The sequence below is a fragment of the Mobula birostris genome, chromosome 25 (assembly GCF_030028105.1).
Source record: "Mobula birostris isolate sMobBir1 chromosome 25, sMobBir1.hap1, whole genome shotgun sequence".
Taxonomy (NCBI): domain Eukaryota; kingdom Metazoa; phylum Chordata; class Chondrichthyes; order Myliobatiformes; family Myliobatidae; genus Mobula; species Mobula birostris.
Genome location: NC_092394.1, coordinates 20,980,156 through 21,001,499, shown reverse-complemented (window position 1 = coordinate 21,001,499; position 21,344 = coordinate 20,980,156). Strand labels below are relative to the sequence as shown.

Below are 21,344 nucleotides of genomic sequence, written 5' to 3'. Positions count from 1 at the left end.
TACCTCTATCAAATCTCCCCTCATTCTTCTACGCTCCAGGGAATAAAGCCCTAACCTATTCAACCTTTCTCTGTAACTCAGTTTCTCAAGTCCCGGCAACATCCTTGTAAACCTTCCCTGCACTCTTTCAACCTTATTAATATCCTTCCTGTAATTTGGTGACCAAAACTGTACACAATATTCCAAATTTGGCCTCACCAATGCCTTATACAACCTCACCATAACATTCCAACTCTTATACTCAATACTTAGATTTAAAAAGGGCAATGTACCAAAAGCTCTCTTTATGACCCTATCTACCTTTGACACCACTTTTAAGAAATTTTGTATCTGTATTCCCAGATCCCTCTGTTCTGCTGCACTCCTCAGTGCCCTACCATTTACCTTGTATGTTCTACGTTGGTTTGTCCTTCCAAAGTGCAATACCTAACACTTGTCTGTATTAAACTCCATCTGCCATTTTTCAGCCCATTTTTCCTGCTGGTCCAAATTCCAGAACTTCCAGTAATTTTTCCTCCCTCCCTTCTTCACTCCTTTTCCATTCCCCATTCTGGTTACTATCTCACACCTTCTCCTCACCTGCTCATCACTGCTCTCTGGTTCCCCTCCATCTTCCCTTTATTCAATGGTCCACTGTCCTGTCCTATTAGATTCCTTCTTCTTCAGCTCTTTACCTCTTCCATCTATCCCAACCCCCAGCTTTTGACCTTATCACCACTCCCCATCCACCCACCTTCCCCCTCACCTGAACTCACCTATCAGCTACCAGCTTCTACTTTCCCTCCCTCCACTTTCTTATTCTGGCTTTCTCCCCCTTCCTTTCCAGTCCTGGTGAATGGTCTCAGACTGAAACATTGACTGTTCATTCCCTTCCACAGATACTGCCTGGCTTTCTGAATTCCTATAGCATTTTGTATGTGTTGCTTAGGATTTCGAGCGTACGCAGAATCTTTTGCATTTATGATTTCAAGAAGGGACCAGAGTTTTGGCTGTGTTTGAAATTGTTTTGTTGACTACTGCTGAAACATGTTTCATCGAGGACTCTGCTTCTGTGCTCCCCCGCCTCAACTTGAAACATAAGAAATAAAAGCTGGAGTAGTCCACTTTTTTCCTCATGCCTATTGCCACTTCATAAGATAATAGCTATCTTCCACCTCGATGCCATTTCCTGAACTAATCCCATACCCTACCCACCCTCTTCAAGAAACAGTAACTCAAGAAGGCAGCATTCATTAAGGATCCAGGATATGCACTCTTCTCAACACTACTGTCAGGGAGGAGGTACAGGAGCCGGAAGATGTACACTTAACTTTTCAGGAACAGCTTCATTTCCCTCTGCATCAGTTTTCTGAACAGTCCATGAACCCATTAACACAGCCACTATTTTTTTTTGTAATTCATAGATCTTTGTGTCTTTTCACTGTATTGTTGCTGCAAAACAACAAATTTCACATCATATGGAAATGATCATAAATCTGATAACTACTTTATTCCCTTAATTTCCAAAAGTCTTGCAAATCTTCACTTTAGGCCTGATCCCCTCTTGTACTTTGGGCAAGAATATTCCAAAGGTTCACTATCCTCTGGGTGAAGATCTACCATTTGCCTTGGAGGATGAGAAACTGAAGGTTATTGACTACAAAATCCAAGAAGAAAACTTCAGAATTTCTATCTTTTCTCGTTGAAGGAATGTTTTCTCACACTCACTCTGGGTTGGACTTAACCCCCTAGTTCAAAAGTTATTGAGGCAAAACCACAGTCTGTCCAGGTGAACGCACAAGAGTTTATGATGTCCCACAACATCAGGTTCAAGAACAGCTATTTTCCTTCAACCATTCAGTTCTTGAACCAACTGGCAAAATCCTACAGTTTAGCAACACTATGACCACTTCGATAATGCACTAAAATTGTCCTTTTGGTTATGCTAATTGTGCTTTCTTGCAAAAGTTATGTATACTTTTTGTTTAATTTTTTTCATGTGAATGATGCTTATATGATGCCATATACCCATGATGCTACTGCAAGTTTTTCTTTGCACCTGTGCATACATGTACCTGTGCAAATGACAATAAACAGCTTTGTCTTATAAAAGTGTGAGGATAGTCTTACTAACATCCTGGTCAATACTCATTCTGTAGTCAATATCACTGATTAGATTTTCTGATTATTATCATATTGCTAAATGTGGGTAATTTGGGGTGCACAGTACCTACTGCATGTCTATGCTTTGAATGTATCTCACTGGCTGTAAATACCTTTGGTCTTGAAGGAAGTAAAAACCTTGAGGTCTTGAAAGAAGTAAATTCTTTTCTTTGAAGTGGAACAATCTACTTTGACACCCAGAGCAGTGAAACATGCTAATTTGTATTGCTGCTGAGGAGCCGTACAGAAGTAAAATAGAGTGGAGTTGCATAAACAAGCTAGCACTCAACTTCAGCAAGACCAAAGAAAGGGGAAGTCAGAGAGAACCCACACCAATCTTCATTGAGGGGTCAGTGGTGGGAAGGATGAGCAATTTCAGGTTCCTGGACATTATCTTCTCAAAGGATCTATTCTGGGTCCACCTTATTGATGCAATCACAGGAAAGGCATCCCTCATTAGGAATCTGAGGAGACACTAGCAAATTACTACAGCCGTACAGTGGAGAGCATTCTTACTCTTTACGTCAGCATCTGGTATGGAGATGGCATTGTACAGGATCGTAAGAGGCTTTGGAAGGGTTGTAGACTCAGCCAGCGGGATCACGGACACAAGCTTCCCCACCTTCCGAAGGTGGCATCCATGATGAAGGACCTTCACTATCAGGGCATGCCCACTTCTCATTACTACCACCAGGGAGGAGGTATGGGAGCCTGAAGACCACCCCCCCCCCCCCAATCCAATGTTTTCATAACAGTTTCGTCTCTTTGCTATCACAGTTCTGAACGGCCTAAGAACCCATGAACGCTACCCAGCAATTCCTCTCTTGCACTACTTACTTACTTTTTTATTCTTAATTTATTTAGCAATACAGTGCAGAGTAGGCCCTATCCACCCCAGCAATCCCACAACCCCGAACTACTCAAGGGACAATTCACAATGACCAATCAACCTACCCGGTACATTTCTGGACTGTGAGAGGAAACCGCAGCTCCTGCTGGGGAGAACCCACACATTCCACAGGGAGGGCGTATGGAGACTCTTTACAGAACCATACTTTTTTCCACAGATGCTGCCTGGCCTGCTGAGTTTCTCCAGCATTTTCTGTGTCTTGCTCAGATTTCCAGCATCTGCAGATTTTCTCTAAAACATCATTGCTGAATTTGGCCAAGGATGAGAAATGATACCAAAGGGGGAAAGTGCATTGAATTCCAGAAGGAACTTCTCAGAGGACACAACACAAACACAGTGATGACAAAATCCCACACGGTATTTGTGACCCCTGGCCTGATTCAAACATGCATTCTTCTAATCTGGAGTACCATTGCACCACAAGGCCTGGCTTTTTTGAACTTATAGTAATTTGTCATGCCTGCACTATACTGTACTACCATTACAAATTTATAAATTTCAAGACTAATGTCAGTGACAATAAACCTGATTCTAGTTGGTGGCAACGATCTAAGGTTTTTAAAGTGCAGTTTCTTTCAGCAATTCCATCTGTGCCCAAAGGTGGCAGTATTCTTCCACATGTGCATCACAGTTGGCCACTTAATGTGGCTCATGCCTCCTTGAAGTAGCAATTTTGAACAATACCACCTCATTGATGTAATCAAAGCAGGTAGAAGCAAGCATAGTTTGATTGATTGGCTTGGAAAAAGACTGCAGAGGAGATGCAATGGGGAAATACCAGGCATGAGGGCAATGCCAAGACCTTTGACACAGTTAGCGGGAGATGCAATAGACATAATTAAGAACAATGAAGAGTTTTGATAATCCATTTGTTGTGGAATCATAATTTAAGTCATTAAAGGTCACTATTTGGGCCAATGTCTTCATGCTGGCCAGTAAAAAGAGCAATTTAGTTTACTCCCATTTTCCAGCTGTGAATTGTGCCTTTTAAGTGTGTTACATACATAAATTAAAAAAGAGGAATAGCAAGGTAGTATGCATGAGCTCATGGACCTTACGAAAATCTGATGACAAAAGGGAAGAAACTGTTCTTAAAACACTGTGTGGGCCTTCAGGCTCCTGTACCTTCTTCCCAATGGAAAATATGAAAAGAGCTTCTACCTCCCCCATCCTTTCAGATAACGAGTTTCAGTCCTTCTCATGACTTTTCAAGTAAATCTTTTTCTTCAGTTCCCCTCTTATGATTACTAACTAATTTATGTTTACTGTATATTTCCTGTTATTGATTTTCTACTAAGGGAAAGAATTATTTCCTTTTCACCATGCCCAAGGCTCTGCTGACCTTACACTTTAATTCAATTCGATCTACTCCTCATTTCCTATGAGAAGTGGCACGCTGATGTAGTAAACTGCTTCCCTACAGCTCTAATGACCTAGGTTCACTCTTGCTCTCCAGAATGTCTGTGTGGAGTCTGCATGCTCTTCCTGTAACTCTGTGGATTTTTTTCTGGATGTGCCACTTTCCTCCCACATCACAAAGATATGCGGGTCATTGAGTTAATTAGCTACTGTAAATTGCTCCTAATTTGTCGGTCAGTGGTAGAATTGGTGGGGGGGGGGAGTTGATTGGAACATGGGGAGAATAACATGGAATTGATCAAGATGAGTGTGATGGTCACTGCTGACTTAGTGGGCTGAAAGGCTCTGTGGTACTACAGGATGGTAAGAAGAATAGATCTTTATACAACACACACAAAAAATGCTGGTGAACGCAGCAGACCAGGCAGCATCTATAGGAAGAGGTACAGTCGACGTTTCGGGCCGAGACCCTTTGTCAGGATGAAGGGTCCGGACGAAGGGTCTCGGCCTGAAACGTCAACTGCACCTCTTCCTATAGATGCTGACTGCCCTGCTGCATTCACCAGCATTTTTTGTGTGCGTTGCTTGAATTTCCAGCATCTGCAGATCTCCTCATGTTTAGATCTTTATACTCCGGAATTTAGAACAATAAAATCCAGTTGAATGATTCAAATTATTATGGGGTTGGTAGATCACTTACCCTGGTCAGAATGTCTAGAACTACAAGTCCTAGCATTAGCACTTGGTTACTTTGGACTTAGGAGAGAAGAATTTCTGACACTTAAGATGGTGAATCTTTGGAGCTCTCTAGACAAAGGAGGTTTATTTCGTATGCTATCAAAGACTCTTGCAAATTTCTATAAATGTACTGTGGAGAACATTCTGATTGGTTGCATCACTGCCTGTGCAGAGCCTCCAATGCTTGGGATCAGAAAAAGCTGCAGAGGGCTGTAGACTCTGCTAGCTCCATCATAGATAATAGCATTCCCACCATCGAGGACATCTTCAAAATGCAGTGCCTTAAGAAGGTGGCATCCAATGTTAAGGACTCTCACCATCCAGGGCATGTCCTCTTCTCAGGGCTGCTACCATTAGGGAGGAGGAACAGGTGCTTGAAGCCAAACACTTAATGTTTCATGAACTCCTTCTTCCCCTTTGCCATAAACTTTCTGAATGGTTCACGAAGCCATGAACACTCTCACCATTTTGCTCTCTTGTTACACCATTTTAAATCTGTTTTTATATTTCTGATTGTAAGAACAGTAATTTTTTATATACTGCACTGTACCGTTGATGTAAATCAACATATTTCAAGACATACGTCAGTGATAAAACACCTGATTTTGATTCTGACGAAACTATGGATTCTGACAAAATGGTATAACCAAGCTTGAGACCCTTCAATCTTCTAAACATTAAGAAGATGTGAGAATCTCAGCCAGAAGTTGGAAGCCCAACTGTAGTTGGAGCAGTCGAAGGATTATTTGACTTACACATATTTTTATTTCTTATTCTCTCTTAAGATACCAACTAAGCAGAAACCTCTTGTCACTGGCAGGATGGTCAGTGACAACTGGACCTAGATTAAAGATAATTGTCAGACTACAATTTTTTTAGACAATCAGAAGAGACACAAGAAACAACAGATGCTGGATTATGAAGCAAAAAAGGAAACCAAGGTGCTGGAGGAACCCAATAGGTCAGGCAACATCAGAGAAGGGAAATGCACAGATCAAGTCTCAAACTGAAATGCTGGTTGTTTATATCTCGCCACAGATGTGGCCTGACTCACTGAACTCCTCTAGCATCTTATTTGCTGCTCCATTTTCCAGCATCTGCAGTTTCTTTTGCTTCTACATCTTTTGTTACATAAAATAATTTAATAAGAAAAGTAGGTGCAATGCCTATTATTCAAAGGAGAGTTTGAAGTATCCTGAAAGAGTTCAAAGTAAACTTATGATCAACGTACATACAGTATATGTCACCATATACAACCCTGAAATTCATTTTCTTGCAAGCACACTCAATAAATCCAATAACCATATTAGAATCAATAAAAGACCCTACCAACAGGGTGGACAACCAATGTGCAAAAGACAACTAAGAAATACAAAAACAAAGAAATGAAAGAAATACTGTAGTAATAATAATAATAATTAAATAAACAAACCAATAAACAAGCAATAAGTATCGAGAACATGGGATGAAGAGTCCTTGAAAGTGAGTCCAAAGGTTGTGGGAACAGTTCAGAGACTGTGTAAATGAAGTTGAGTGCCGTTATCCTCTTTGGTTCAGGAGGCTGATGGTTAAGGGGTAATAACTGTTCTTGAACCTGGTGGCATGAGTCCTGAGGTTCCTGTACCTTCTTTCTGGTGGCAGTGGTGAGAAGAAAGCATGACCAGAATGGTGGGATCCCTAATAATGGATGCTGTTTTCTTGCAAGTAGATGTGCTCAATGGTGGGGAGGGCTTTACAAGTGATGGACTGGTCTGTACCCACTACTTTTAGCAGGATTTTCCATTCAAGGGCATTGGTGTTTCCGTACCAGACTGTGATGCAGCCAGTCAATATACTCTCCACCACACATCTATAGAAGTCTGTCAAAGTTTTAGATGCAACGTCGAATCCTTGCAAACTCTTGAGGAGGAAGAGATGCTGCCATACTTACTTCATAATTACACCTTCATGCTGAGCCCGGCACAGCTTCCTCCGAAATGATAACCATCAGTTATTTAAAGTTGTTGACCCCCTCACGTCAACGGAAAAGGGTAAACAGTCGACGTTTTGGGCCAAGACCCTTCTTCAGGACTTATACCTTTCACCTCCTTGGTAGAGACATGTCTCCACTCTGCCACCTAATTACAATAATTATGCTAACAGAAAGGATATCAAAACGCCCAGATTTGGGGAGGGGTGATTGTATTGGCAGCTGGGAATTTGATGATTCCAGGATAGATCTAGTCCTGTTCCTTGCTTAATCCATATATTCATGCTTAGAGATAATTTGTGTTACAATTAGTTTATCTCTGCATTTCTGTCAAGACTACTTCAGATCTATACCCATTCTAATATCCCTTTGGGAGGGATGAAACGTTCCCACAATACATGAATACTTCTCAGAACAATGAGGGAAAGCACAGGGCAAAGACGATTAACTCTTTCAAAGAATTACTTCCTTTATCATAAACAAGTTAATTACTCATGTAAATTACCCAATTAAGATTGGCCAATCATTTTAGCATGTACTTACAACATTGAAAATAAGACTAAATTATTTATTTCGCTGATATAAATATAGAAAAATTATCACTAAGCACGAGTGGCAAGCTTCTTGTCTAATGGTGATAGAAATCACTAGATGCAAATTTGTAAAAAAAAGCATGATGATTTTAAGTGAGCTCTACTGAAGGTAATAGCTATTAGACTGAAGAAGAGACAGCTAGATGAATTTATTGACATTATTACCAAATGAAGTCAGATCAACCAAATCATTAAAAGTCTCAGAATTAGTATAAAAGAAAGAACCCGGGCGTCTCAGGAATGACAAATTTGCTCCAAGTGTCAAACCCTCCTTTTATGTTGATGAATAGGTATTGTATAAGATTGCCTTTCTTTACTCAATTTTGTACAAAGAGGCCTTGTGTTATTTCAAGACATCTGTATTGAAACAATAGTCTTTGTGCTTGCAATATATGTGGTTTGGGTGATAACGAGTAGGTAGCCTTTCCGAATTGTGGTATGTAACTAATTGCAAATAGATGGAACAAGAAAAAAATTTCCTCTGCTCCTGAAAATTTTTTTGCTTAATAACCTACTTTCAATTTCAATTGTCTTTTATCTGAGGAAAAGACACAGTGACAAAATGTCAGAAGTATTGATTTATAAAGTTATGAAAAGTAGACTCTATGCCCAAATCCAAATCCTAAACACCGAGCAGGATTCTTACCAAATGAGATGACACACAGACATGAACCAGGAGACAGAGAGCTGTGTGATTCAATTGCGATGGCCTGTCGTGGAATAAATGAAGCTGCTGAGCTGTAAGGTTTCCAGGCAAGTAACCTGTCTATACTTAGGAGATAGAAGGGAAGAGTTCACACTGTTTGTGGAGCTGGTTGTGACAGATAATCAAAAACTGACAATAGTTAAGGTGTTACTCTGTCTCGCCGATCAAAAGGGAAGTGATTTGTGACCAGAGGTGCAAGAAGCCAGCACAGCTGATGTGACATATGGTAGAGAAAGTAGGGTTAAATTAATGATGTTAGTGGTACCACCAATCTCATACAAATTTAAATTACTTTCACCATTGAATACGAAATGCATTAGATGGATTAAAGTCACATACAGTGATTACCCCACAGCATAAAATACTATTTCTTAGATCTCTTTTAATTCCTCCAACGTCTTGAAATTTTTAGATTAGATTAGATTTTTAGATTATGAGGACACGCAGTCCTCTTATATTGTCATTTAATAATGCATGCATTAAGAAATGATACAGTGTTTTTCCAGAATGATATCACAGAAACACATGACAAACCGGCTGAAGAACTGACAAAAATTACATAATTATAACATATAGTTACAACAGTGCAAAGCAATACATAATTTGATAAAGAACAGACCATGGGCATGGTAAAAAGTCTCAAAAGTCTGCCGAAAGTCCTATCATCTCACGCAGGCGGTAAACCTCCAGTGCCGCCAACTTGCCGATGCAGCATCCTGGAAGCATCCGACCACAGTCCAACTCCGAGTCCGTCCGAAAACTCCGAGCCTCCGACCAGCTCTCCGACACCAAGCACCGAGCACCATCTCTGCTGAGCGCTTTGACCCCGGCCCCGGCAACAGGCAATAGGCAAAGCCGAGGATTTGGGGCCTTCCCCTCCAGAGATTCTCGATCGCACAGTAGCAGCGGCAGCGAAGCGGGCATTTCAGAAGTTTCTCCAGGTGTTCCTCCTTGCTTCTCCCGGCTGCCTCCATCAAATCAGGATTGTGCATGGCCCCTAGTTACACATACGATATCATTCGGAACAGCCGCGCGCGCTGCGTCACGCCGCCATCTTCTCCTCCCTCCTCCTTTTGCTCCACATTCCACGTTTTGTGGTAAAAACAGGGATGGACATCACATGATGAACAGACTGAAGAGTGGTCATTAGCTCTTTGCTCCAGGAAAATTTAATCCAGGGGAGAATTTTCCCAGTGCTTTTTGAGGATGGAAAATTTCTTCTAGCTTCACATACAACATGATTCTCTAATATAATGCCAGTGAACGATGTTCCTAACACATAATGGGCAGAACCATAGCCACTGATATGCTGTCAGTGGTTCTGTGTTTTTCAATGTGACATTATTCCAAAATCTCATCCAGCCTCCCCAATTGTCACAAAGCCCATCGCAGGAAACGTCCTCCCCACCATTGAGCACATTTACAAAGGTGTGCTGCCTGTGACTAGTGGTGTTCCACAGGAGTCAATATTAAGTCCCCTTCTTTTCACATTATGTGTCAATGATTTGGATGATGGAATTGAAGGCTTTGTGGCCAACTTTGTGATGATACAAAGATCAGAGGAGGGGCAGGTGGTGTTAAGGAAGCAGGCAGGCTACAGAAGGACGTCTATTTAGAACAGAGTTGAGGGTGGTGAATCTGTGGAATTCATTGCCACAGATGGCTCTAGAGGCCAAGTCATTGAACGTATTTAAAGTGGAGGTTGATAGGTTCTTGATTAGTCAGGGTGGCAAAAGTTACAGGGAGAAGGCAAGAGAATGGAATTGAGAAAGGTAATAATGGAGCCATGGCAGAGCAGACTCAATGAACCTTATGACCTAATTCTGCTCCTATGTCCTGTGGAGTGCTGCACCTGCCACAAGAAAGGAGCGTCTATCATCAAGGACCCCCACCACCTAGGCCATGCTCTCTTCTCACCGCTTCCATCTGAAAGGAGGTACAGGAGCCTACACCAGCAGGTTCAGGAACAGTTATTACACTTTAAGCGCATGAACCAGTGCAGATAACTTCACTCTCCTCAACACTGAAATGGTTACACAACCTAAGGACTCACTTTTAATTATTTAGTGTTGCAGCATGGAGGAGACCCTTTCAGCATTTCATGCTACTTCACCCCAGCAACCACACAACCCCGATTAAACCCAACCTATTCACGGGAAAGTTTACAATGACCAATTAACCGACCCGGTACATCTTAGGACTGTGGTAGGAAACCGGAGCGCTCAGGAAAAACCCACACCTTCCACAGGGAGGATGTACAAACTCCTTACTGACAGCATCGGAATTGAAATCTGAACTCCAAAGCGTTCTGAATAGCGTTGCGTTAACCGCTGCATTACCAAGGCACCCATTTTCAAGAACTCTACAAATCACGTTCTCAGTATTATTTATTTATTTATTTTGTATTTGAATAGTTTGTCTTTTGCACCTTGTCAGTCTTTGTGCGTAGTTTTTCATTGATTCTATTGTATTTGAATTTCCCTGTTCTACTGTGAATGCCGGTAAGAAATTGAAACTCAAGGTGACAAATGCATACTTTGATTATAAATTTTCTTTGAACTTTGATTATAATTGCAAAATTCTCAGGAAGAGAGTCATAGTCACTGAAAAAGAAATGATAGAGAGTCATAGCATAGACACAAACCATTTAGCTTACCAAGTCTCTGCTCACCATCAACCGCCCATTTACACTGATCCTGAATTCATACTTTTCTCAGATTCTCAACAATTCCTTCTGGATTCTATCACTCACATACATGCTTGTGGCAATTTACAGCGGCCAATTATCCTACCAATCTATACGTCTTGGGCACCCAGGAGGAAACCTGAGCACCCAGAAGAAAACCATGAAGTTATAGGGAGAACTTGCAAACTCCAGACAGGAAGCAACAGAAATGAGGATGGAAGTCTCTGGTGTTGGGATGGAATTGTTCCACTAACTGCAACATCATGCTGCTCCAGTCAATATGCAATGGCTATTTGAAGGACCCTTCCATGTTTGTGTATTGACTACAATGTCATGAGGCTGTGAAAGATGCTATATTAGTACAAGATGTGTAACAGGGAATATACTGTAGTTATTTAAATATAGCAGGTATTAATTCAAGCATGAACCAGTCGATAGTTCTTAATGTAAATTTTAAATAGCAAGCAGTAAATTGGTTAAAAGCAAACCTTTGCAAATAAACAATACAGTTGGTAAGAGATATGGGTTTGCAAAATGATAACCATGAGATATTTGCATATGCATCAGCCAAACATTAAGACAATGGGGTTGCGTTCATTGACCTGCTTGAATCCAAGCAACTAACGGTTTCAGCTGGCTCTCTGTCATCAGAAGTTTATTGGAATGTCTGCACTAATTATTTTCTCCCAACAAAAGCATTTGAACCTTCAGAGCTGTCTTAGCAATTACAATGTGCTTGCACTCTAAATATGTATCTCAAAGGAACCGTTTTTCAACCCAAGGTATTGAAGTAAAGAATGTCATTGTAACTATTGAAATTGTATTGAATCACCTACTGTTACCTTTGATCTTAAGGGTATAAAAATGTGATGTACCTTTTTGATTTGTGATCCTCTACGAGTGTCTCCAGAATGATGTCTGCTTGTTGTGATGAATAAAGACTTCTATATCACTAGTCCAGTGTCTCTTCGGTGACTTCAATCAAAGTCACAACATATTGATCATTCTATGTGGAAGTATTATAACTGTGACATTAACCCTAATGTGAAATTGATCGTCCTGCTTTAACACAAGCCCCTTGTTCTACTATCTTAGCTTGCTTTGTATCTGGATTCCTATGTTGTTACTGATATACTAGCAAAAATTACAGTTCATTTCTCTCTTGTCTGCAGTAAACATTCCGAGTTCCTTAAACTGGATTGAACTTACCCCAGCTTGTAAACTCCCATTTCATTTCAACATAAAAGTCTTGCGCCTGTTGGAAACAAAGCAAAGGACGGAGGGTTAGATGATCACCTGCAGAAACACTGAATCACAGTTTCTGAGAGATGTAGGAAAAGGATGTTAGCTCCGGAGGCGGCATGTTGGGAAGTCAGGGTCTTCGTACACACCCAACGTGGAACAGGGTCGGTGGGGTGAACTGCTACCTTTGAGAATGAATTTGCTGGTATTTTTAATGTTAATATGAATGTTTATCTCATAAAGCTTCTGCTTGTCAGCAGGATCACATTAAATGTGCATTCCATCATGAAAAATGTTTATTGAAATGGTTCACCGCACCCACTTTCCTTAAAACTGCCGTATTTTCAGTGCCAATAGCAACAAAATTCATTTTCCTTCCTTTTCTGCCACAATTCATTCCAATGTGTTGTGATTCCCAAATCTGAGGGTTTATTTTCAATCTTACGGGTTACACAATATCCTTATTTTTTTTTACAAAATCAACTCCATGGAGAGTCCAGAGGAGACCTAATCCTAGACCATTATCAGTGGCTTTTTTTTTTTACACACGGCCCAGATTTGAGGCCTCTGTTGGCTAGTGCCCGCAGTTGGCAAGGAAGGCCCCGCTGGAAACTCGAAGTATGAGGAATTATGGGTGTAGACATCAATCCTGCTGTACTACTGCACAATATGGTTGTCCGTTGCATTAATGTACACCAAGGGATGGTGATACTGAAATTCACTACTCATTTCTTTTACAATAGGAATCCCAATTAGCCTTAATGAGGACAGGAAGTTTGAGGCAGATTGTTGCTTTACCTGGCGGAGTTTATCCAATAGGCATGGGATCCCTGATAGTCGTTTAATAGATCTTTGGTAATCACGATAGTGAAGAACAAGTTGTACCAATTCCAGGTCCCCTGTACTTACAGCCTCCTGGAGACCTGTGGGTCAAAGAACATTAACACAGGTGAAAAGGAGCAGAGGTCTACTTAATGTTTCCATTGACCGGGGAGTACTTTTGCATATTCATTCACCTTTTTATAATTGTTTTAACAAAATGACACAATGTAAGAACTTAATTTTAGGAAGCTCTGTATGGGATAAGTGGGCGTTTCTGCTATCACAGCAATGCCTACAGTTCTGTTAATGTTCACTTTGGCTCATTCCACCGAGATGCAACACAGAGCGTCATAGGAAGTCATTCCTGCCTGTGGCCATCAAACTTTACAACTTCTCCCTTGGAGGGTCAGACACCCTGAGCCAATAGGCTGGTCCTGGACTTATTTCCTGGCATAATTTACATATTACTATTCAATTATTTATGGTTTTATTACTATTTAATTATTTATGGTGCAAATGTAACAAAAACCAATTTCCCTCGGGATCAATAAAGTATGACTATGACTATATTCAAAGTAAATTTATACTACCCTTAGGTTTGTTTTCTTGCAGGCATTCACAATAGAAAAAAAATACAATAAATTCAATGAAAAACTACAAAGAAAGGAAGACTGACAACCAATATGCAAAAGAAAATAAAATACAAATACAAAATAAAATTAACAATAGAAATAAATAAATAATACTGAGACTATAAGAGTAGAGTCCTTGAAAATGAGTCCATAGGTTATGGAATCAGTTCATTGTTGAGATTTTTAAAGTTATCAATGTTTACTGTATACAGAGAGAAGAATGTGCAAGGAATTCTGGGCATAGCAAAACTTTGAGCTCTACAGGGTCTTTGGATTAAAGAGGCATTACTGGACTTTGACTTTTCCATTACCAGAAGTGAACTGCTACCACAACATAAAAGATAATTGCGATCCTGCAAAACAAATCATTTAATGCAACAATTGGAGCAGAAATCAATGTTGTCCACAGTGTTTCCTTCAATTAATTGTAAACTCTTAAGTTCAAGATCAAGCAGTAATATTTTTAAATCTAAAATTAAGATAATTTTTAAAGTGGTCTACAACCCAACTTACAAAATATCTCAACATGTCCTGCCATATCCGTCAACACCTCCTGCATCATTACCAGGTAAATAAAATCACACGTAATTATAAGGTTATATCCAATTCATATATTAATCCTGGTTATAATCACGCAAAACGTGATTCTGATGCAACATGTATTAAGCCTAAAAAAACCTTTGTTCTTATTTTTGTTATTATTTAACTTCTGTCATAAAGAAATCGAAGCATTTGTCTTTTTAAAAATTTTATTTCTTCAAAATAAAGTCATGTGTGACAAATGAAATGAGGCTATATGGCAACTGTGGATCAAAAGAGACTTCATGTGCTGGAAACCTGGAACCCTAATGAAGGATCTGAACCTGAAATATTGACTGTCCATTTCCTTCCATAGATACTGCCTGATTTACTGAGTGCATGCAGGCTTTTGTGTGTTGTGCAAAGCATACAAAATGGTGGAGGAACTCAGCAGGTCAGACAGCATCTATGGAGGGGAATAAACTGTCGATGCTTTGGGCTGAGATCCTTCATCTGGATGAGGGCAGAAAGCAGATAAAAAGTTGGAAGGAGTGGGAGGATACAAGCTGGCAGGTGATAATTGAGCGCCTCTGAGTGAGCACATGGTCGAAGATGCTCGAGATAGCAACAGTGGACTGCCTACTGCCCAAGGATAAAAAGCCAAAATGAGTGACTTCTATTTAAATAGCACCTTACACATACCTTTCGGAACAATCCTTTGCATATCAGAAATATTTCTGAAATGTAGCTCCTCTATAGCAAGAAATAAGATGGTCAATTTTCATTCAGCCAAGCTTCTTAATGTGACCATATGATCATTTTGGCCAGAAAGAACTGCAGTCTACAAATTACTGACTCAAGGATAGTGGAAGTAGACAGACCAATTAATTGTCTTTGTTCTTGTCATGAGGTCGAAGGAATGAAGGTGGCCATTTTGTGAAGCTGCTGTGTTTGGTAACTGATTCAGAACAAACAGCCATAAACTACCAGCGGTCACTTTCCGTAGAGGGCAATAAATGGATGCTGACTTGGGGCCAGGATCAGTAAGAAAGTGACACAGGTCAGTCAGGGTACCTCAAGTCAATGAAATTGAAATGAGACACCTGAACAGATAACTGTTTAGAAGTAAGGAGCTTCAAATACAAAGCAGTGACAATTCTCCAGAGACGAACCATTGCAGATCGCTGAAGTAAATAACCCCACGTCGGACACATGGAAATTAGATCAGGAACACCTGGTCAGTATGGAGGGTCAGGGAAACATAGTAGGTATTCGGTTGTATAAATTCACGTGCTCTTTAGTTTGGACTATAAAGGTATTAGTCAGTAAATACAGATTCTCTCTATGTCTGTTGTTGAGTGCTGTCGACTCATGGTGACCCGATGGATAGTGTAGTTGTCCACTGGGTTTTTGTGGCAAGGTACGGAAGTAGATCGCCAAGCCTATCTTCTGCACAGATACTGCTGCTGCCCAGGTTGGAACCCAGCCAGATTTGAACTCAGGACCATCTGCCTTGAAGTCCAGCTCTCTATGTCTAATTGGTCATTATCACTAAGGGGTAATCCTGCAAAAATCACAACAAAATAATCTGCTTCTGGTCATTTTACTAGGCATAAATAATGATTTTCCTCTCTCCTGCAAACAATATTATGGGATTTTCACATCCACCTAGCCTCAGTTAAAGCTCTGCTTGAAAGAAAGGCACCTGTAGTTAGCAGTAGCCCTTCAGTACAGCAATGAGCTGCCCACCTAGATTTTTTTGTTCTGCTCTAGCCTCCATAGTGGAGAATCTGTAAACAGGCATCACTTAAACATTTCTCAGTGATATTGGAATGTTGGAAAATAACTTCATTGACTTTATCTTTTGTAATTATTTACTTGCTACTCTACTTATTTCACCAATAGCATTAAAGAGGCCTGGGAGGGAGGGGCACATCAAACTGCGATCTTTTCTCGCTGGAGCACAGACCTCTCAGAAGCTTGTGAAATCACAAGGGGGTGGATCAGTGTATGGTCATCATCTTTTCCCCAGAGCTGGGGAGCCTAAACCTAGAGGGCACAGATTCAGGAGAAGAGGGGAGAGATTTAAAAGAGACCTGAGGGGTAACTTCTTTACACAGAAGGAAGTGAGTACATACCCAGAATGAGCTGCTAGAGGAAGAGGTTGAGCTGGGCATAATTGCAACAATTAAGAGGCATGTCGATGGGTACACTGAAGGAGGGGCTTGGGAGGTTATGGGCTGAATACGGACAACTGCAACCAGCAGGAATCATGTTGTGCTTTGCACGGTCATTTGGGCCGAAGGGCCTGTTTCTGTACTATATCACTCTATGATTCTAAATGTAAACAGTGTTGATATGAAATATGAGAGGAGGTTTTTTTCTGAGAGGATTACTTTATTGTCGCTAAACAATTGATACTAGAGCATACAATCATCACAGCGATATTTGATTCTGCACTTCGCACTCCCTGGAGTACAAATCGATAGTAAATAGTAAAAATTTAAATTATAAATCATAAATAGAAAATAGAAAAGGGAAAGTAAGGTAGTGCAAAAAACCGAGAGGCGGGTCCGGATATTTATCAACAGGGTCATCAATGTTCTTTCTTGTAAAAAATGTGTACATATTCTGTTTATTGTATGTTTTTCTTCTGAATCTGATACTATGTGTCTGTGATGTTGCTGCAATTAACCTTCTCTTTGCACCTGTACATGCCTATGGCTAAAAAACTTGACTTTGACTTTGAAATCGTTCATAACACTGATGATGCTTGTGTAAGGGAATTTTAAAAATTATAAAAAACTTTACCACAGACTCCTGTGAAACTAAATGATTAGGTACCTAATTCAGCACACTCACAGCATTTCTTTTTATAAGACTGCAAAACTGTAAGACAGCAACAGAATTAGGCCAATCGGTCCTTTCCATTGATTGATCTATGTGCAAGCGACCGCCAAGTGGTTACAGTAACTTCAATGGAAAGTATATTGGCAAGCACTACGAAAGATAAAAAGAGGGGCTATTTTCTTTGAGTCCATCCCACCAGCAGAAAGTCTGGCACATGTTACCTGTTGAATTAAATATTGTACTGGTACATGCCTATAATTGAAATTTGTACTAACAATATGGAAAATTATCCTGGCTGCTCCAACTCCTCAGATTGCCCTGTTTAAATATTCAGAGTTAATGAAAGAATCCAAATTCAGTTAGTTCTAAAATTGTAGCAAATTGCCAGCGATTCACTATTTTCCATGTAATGAATTGCTTATATGAGATTTACTTACACTAAAGTCTAATTTAGTGCATGAATTTAATATTCTGTGGTAGAATATGACATCTGTGATTCTTAGACTCTGAAAAAGACCATCAATTTTTACACATAATAATGGACTACAATTTAGAACATGTTAGCTGCTGAGTGCAAAGAAATTAGTGCATTAAAAATTGATTCTGAAGGTTCCTCTTCAATTTCTATGAATTTACAGTTATTGATTCCATTTCCAAAATTGGTGGCGCCTCATCCTGACTGTTTGCTCTGTTGCTAGGCTCACTACTTGGGCCAGTGGCAGGGAATGATACAGTGGAGAGCGGGGCCAGGCACACTTCACACCTGGGCCTTCAGTTTAAAACCAAGGAAGGCTCCTGTAAGATTACATTTTGTGCTGCACATTTAAATAAGTTTGTTAAAAGAGGTAAGTACAGGTAAAAGCTGCAACTATTTTACTCTATTTATCTTAACATTTTAAAATATTCATTGATGTTCTATTGTCTTTACTATTTTTTAATGAATTGAACTTTTAATTATTCTAACCTATCCAAATAATTTTTAACGGTCAGAGTTGTAGTAGGCTCGAGCCTGACTTATCGCACCCAATGAGAGGGAAGTCTTCACTGGACATATAGTTGGGGAAAACTCATCTGGCTTCCCAGGCGGACTGTACTCTCCTGAACGTCTGCCTCAAGTTACTACTGCTGGTAACATGATTTGCCATTCAACATGTCGATCCAGAGAAAGCTGCTTCAGATATGCAGTTCCCTCATAAATACAACAATGCACACCTGGCATTTCCCAGATTGGTCCAGTAAGAGCCTTCTTCCCTGGCACAGGTAAACATTCTGGGAACGTAGCACCAGCTGTAAGAGCAGGGTTCGAATCCCGCTGCAGCCTGTAAGGAGTCTGTATGTTCTCTCCGTGGCCGCGCGGGTTTCCTCCAGGTGCTCCAGTTTCCTCCCACGTTCCAAAGATGTTCTGTTAGGGTTTGTGAGTTGTGGTCATGGTATGTTGGTGCCAGAAGTGTGGCTCCAATTGCGGCCTGCCCATTTTCACATTTCACTGTATATTTTGATGTATATGTGGCAAATAAAGCTAATCTTATCGGCTTTTATCTGATCTTACAGAACAGAAATATTAAACAACCTCTTCAATTGAGTCCTGCTGAAGGGTTTCAGCCCGAAACATCAACTGTACTTTTCTCCATAGATGCTTCTTGGCCTGCTGAGTTCCTCCAGCATTTTGTGTGTGTTGCTTGGATTTCCAGCATCTGCAGATTTTCTCTTGTTTGCTCTTCAATTGATACTCTCTTAGAAAGAGGACACAAGATGTACCTTGGTACCAAAATATAACCTTATAAGGCATTACGGGGAACAGTCTGCTCATGTGCTTCAGAATTTCTGGGTTGGAGTCCTTCTGTGTTGATCAGATGGGCAACTCACTACAATCAGCCTCAGAGCCCAGTGTGACAGAAAGGATGTGATTAAACTTAGAGAGGGTCAGAAAAGATTGACAAGACTATTGCCTGGGCTGGAAGGCTTGAGTGATACGGAGAGATTGGATAGCCTGGGTCTGTTTTCCCTGGAGTGCAGGAGGATGGCAGGTGACATGGCAGAGGTATATAAAATAATGAGAGGCATAGATAAGGTGTCAATTTCTCACGATAGGGGTGTCTAAAGCCAGAGAGTGAAAGTTTAAAGTAAGGAAGAAGGTTTAAAGAGGATTTTGAAGTAAATATTTCAGAGAAGTTGGTATTTGAAATGAACTGCCAGAGGAGGTGGTGGAGGCAGGAACAATACTAACATTTAAGAGGCCTCTGGACTGGTAATTGAATAAATGAAGCATAGAGGAAAATATAATTAATGCAGCAAGGAGGATTTAGTAAAGATTAGCATGATGGTTGGCATCGGCACAGTGGGCCGAAGGACCAGTTTCTGTGCTCTACCATTTTAAGTGATGCTCAGTGAGTTCCACTCATACATGGACATTCAGTGACGACAAAATCAAACTGGACTGTATGCCTTTCCCTGCTGAATATCTTGTAAACCCTCCCATGAAGATAATCAAGGGAACTGCCCAATTAATTGGTGAGCTGCTGAAGGAGGGAACCTCCAAGGAATTGTCAGCCTTTCCAATCTAATTGTGTCATGAACACATGTGCACTTTGCCACAAATGTGCAATAAATATATCATAATTACATGCCTTTATTTGATTCACAGAAGGACGACAGCAGAAGCAGATCCGCTTCACTCAATCCTCCTACACACACTCACATCCTTTGCCTCGGCTTCCACAATGTGGATGAACATAAGAATTCACTGTTCTGTTCACCCTGACTGTGCCGGCTATGTATAATTGCTTCAGTCTTAAAACAAAATGAGCCCCAAAGGTGGTCATTATTGACAGTTTGCTCTGTAATTTGTTGCTGAGCAATAGAGGAGTTGTTTATTTACTCATATGTAGGTCCTCTGCATGGTACTGACCAGGGTCCACATATGGTCCTGCACTAGTCTTGTAGATATCTTAATGATTCATACTGGAATTAGAACCTTCTGCTGAAACACACAATTAAACAGAAGACTTTGATTAACCATTTGAAAATGAGAAAAGTATTATAAATCTAACAAGTTATTACATATTAATCTCCAGTTGTCTTATGAACCTCATTTATATATGCTAAAGAAGCATTAGTCTTTCTAATGATCCAAGAATGATAAATTACAAGGTTCTTACTATATTTATCCAAAGGCTCAAAATTAAGAAATTTATTCCACACCATGAAATTTTCAATTTGCAGTAAAATCCTGAATACTGAGAGATTTAAATTACTATTTGTTTGCACTTTGCTTATACAGCATTATTGGATTCAGCAGTTACCATCACGTATAAAGAAGAACTAGCCAGCCAGTGATGTAGTGGCATCCGGACCGGACTTCGAGGCGAGTGGTCCTGGGTTCGAATCTGGCCCGTTCCTTGCATGTTTTCTAGCTGTACTGGGTTGAATGTCAAGCCAGCAACTCAGCCTCATAAAAAACGGACAAAAAAGCTAAAGAAATGGCAAGATTGCTGCCCAATGCACCACAAGACACAGAAAGGAGCAACAGATAAAGAAGTGCTAGCAAAAGAGGATCACAAGGTTCAGCTCCAGCACCCAGTCTGGGTGCTGCAGAGGCCACATTTGCTCCTGGTGGGGGACATGTCAACTATCAGATTGATAGGGTCATTAGAAAATATCCCACTAATGAATACCATGCAGGGTAGTCAGACGCAGGCTCCATGTAAGGTAAACAGTTTATTACAGCCAATTTGCACATTCGATGGTATCTCCTCCAAAGTAAAGCCCAATGGTTCACTTGAAGCCTTCTTTTAAACTTGCATAGCTAGCACATTTACAAGACGCATTGCCACAAGAAAGCAGCATCCATCGTGAAGGACCCCCACCATCCAGTCCATGCTCCCTTCTTGCTACAACCACTGGGCAGGAAGCAAAAGATGCGTATTTCCCACACCACCAGGTTATTGAAAAGTTATCATCCTACAACCATCAGGCTCCTGAACCAGTATGGATAACATCACTCAGCTCAACACTGCATTGAACAGACAACTGACTCCACAACCTACAGACTCACTTTCAAAGATTCTGCAACTCAAGTTGTCTTCTTTCTTTTTTTTTCCTTATTTACTTATTTATCTATTTATTCATTCCTTCATTTATTTATCATACATGTTTCTATTTATTATTCGCATGATT

General features: G+C 40.4%; 1 protein-coding gene across 2 annotated transcripts in view; it reads right to left on the bottom strand.

Annotated features, from left to right (window-relative positions):
• ankrd13b (ankyrin repeat domain 13B) overlaps window positions 1-21,344 on the bottom strand; it is a 463,600-nt gene that overhangs the window by 119,198 nt on the left and 323,058 nt on the right. For both annotated transcript variants that reach the window (XM_072242851.1, XM_072242852.1), the window contains exons 3-4: window positions 13,144-13,268; window positions 12,313-12,358 (exon numbers count right to left, since the gene is read on the bottom strand). In XM_072242851.1, coding sequence (XP_072098952.1) covers window positions 12,313-12,358; window positions 13,144-13,268 — 171 coding nt within the window. The remainder of the gene's footprint in view (window positions 1-12,312; window positions 12,359-13,143; window positions 13,269-21,344) is intronic.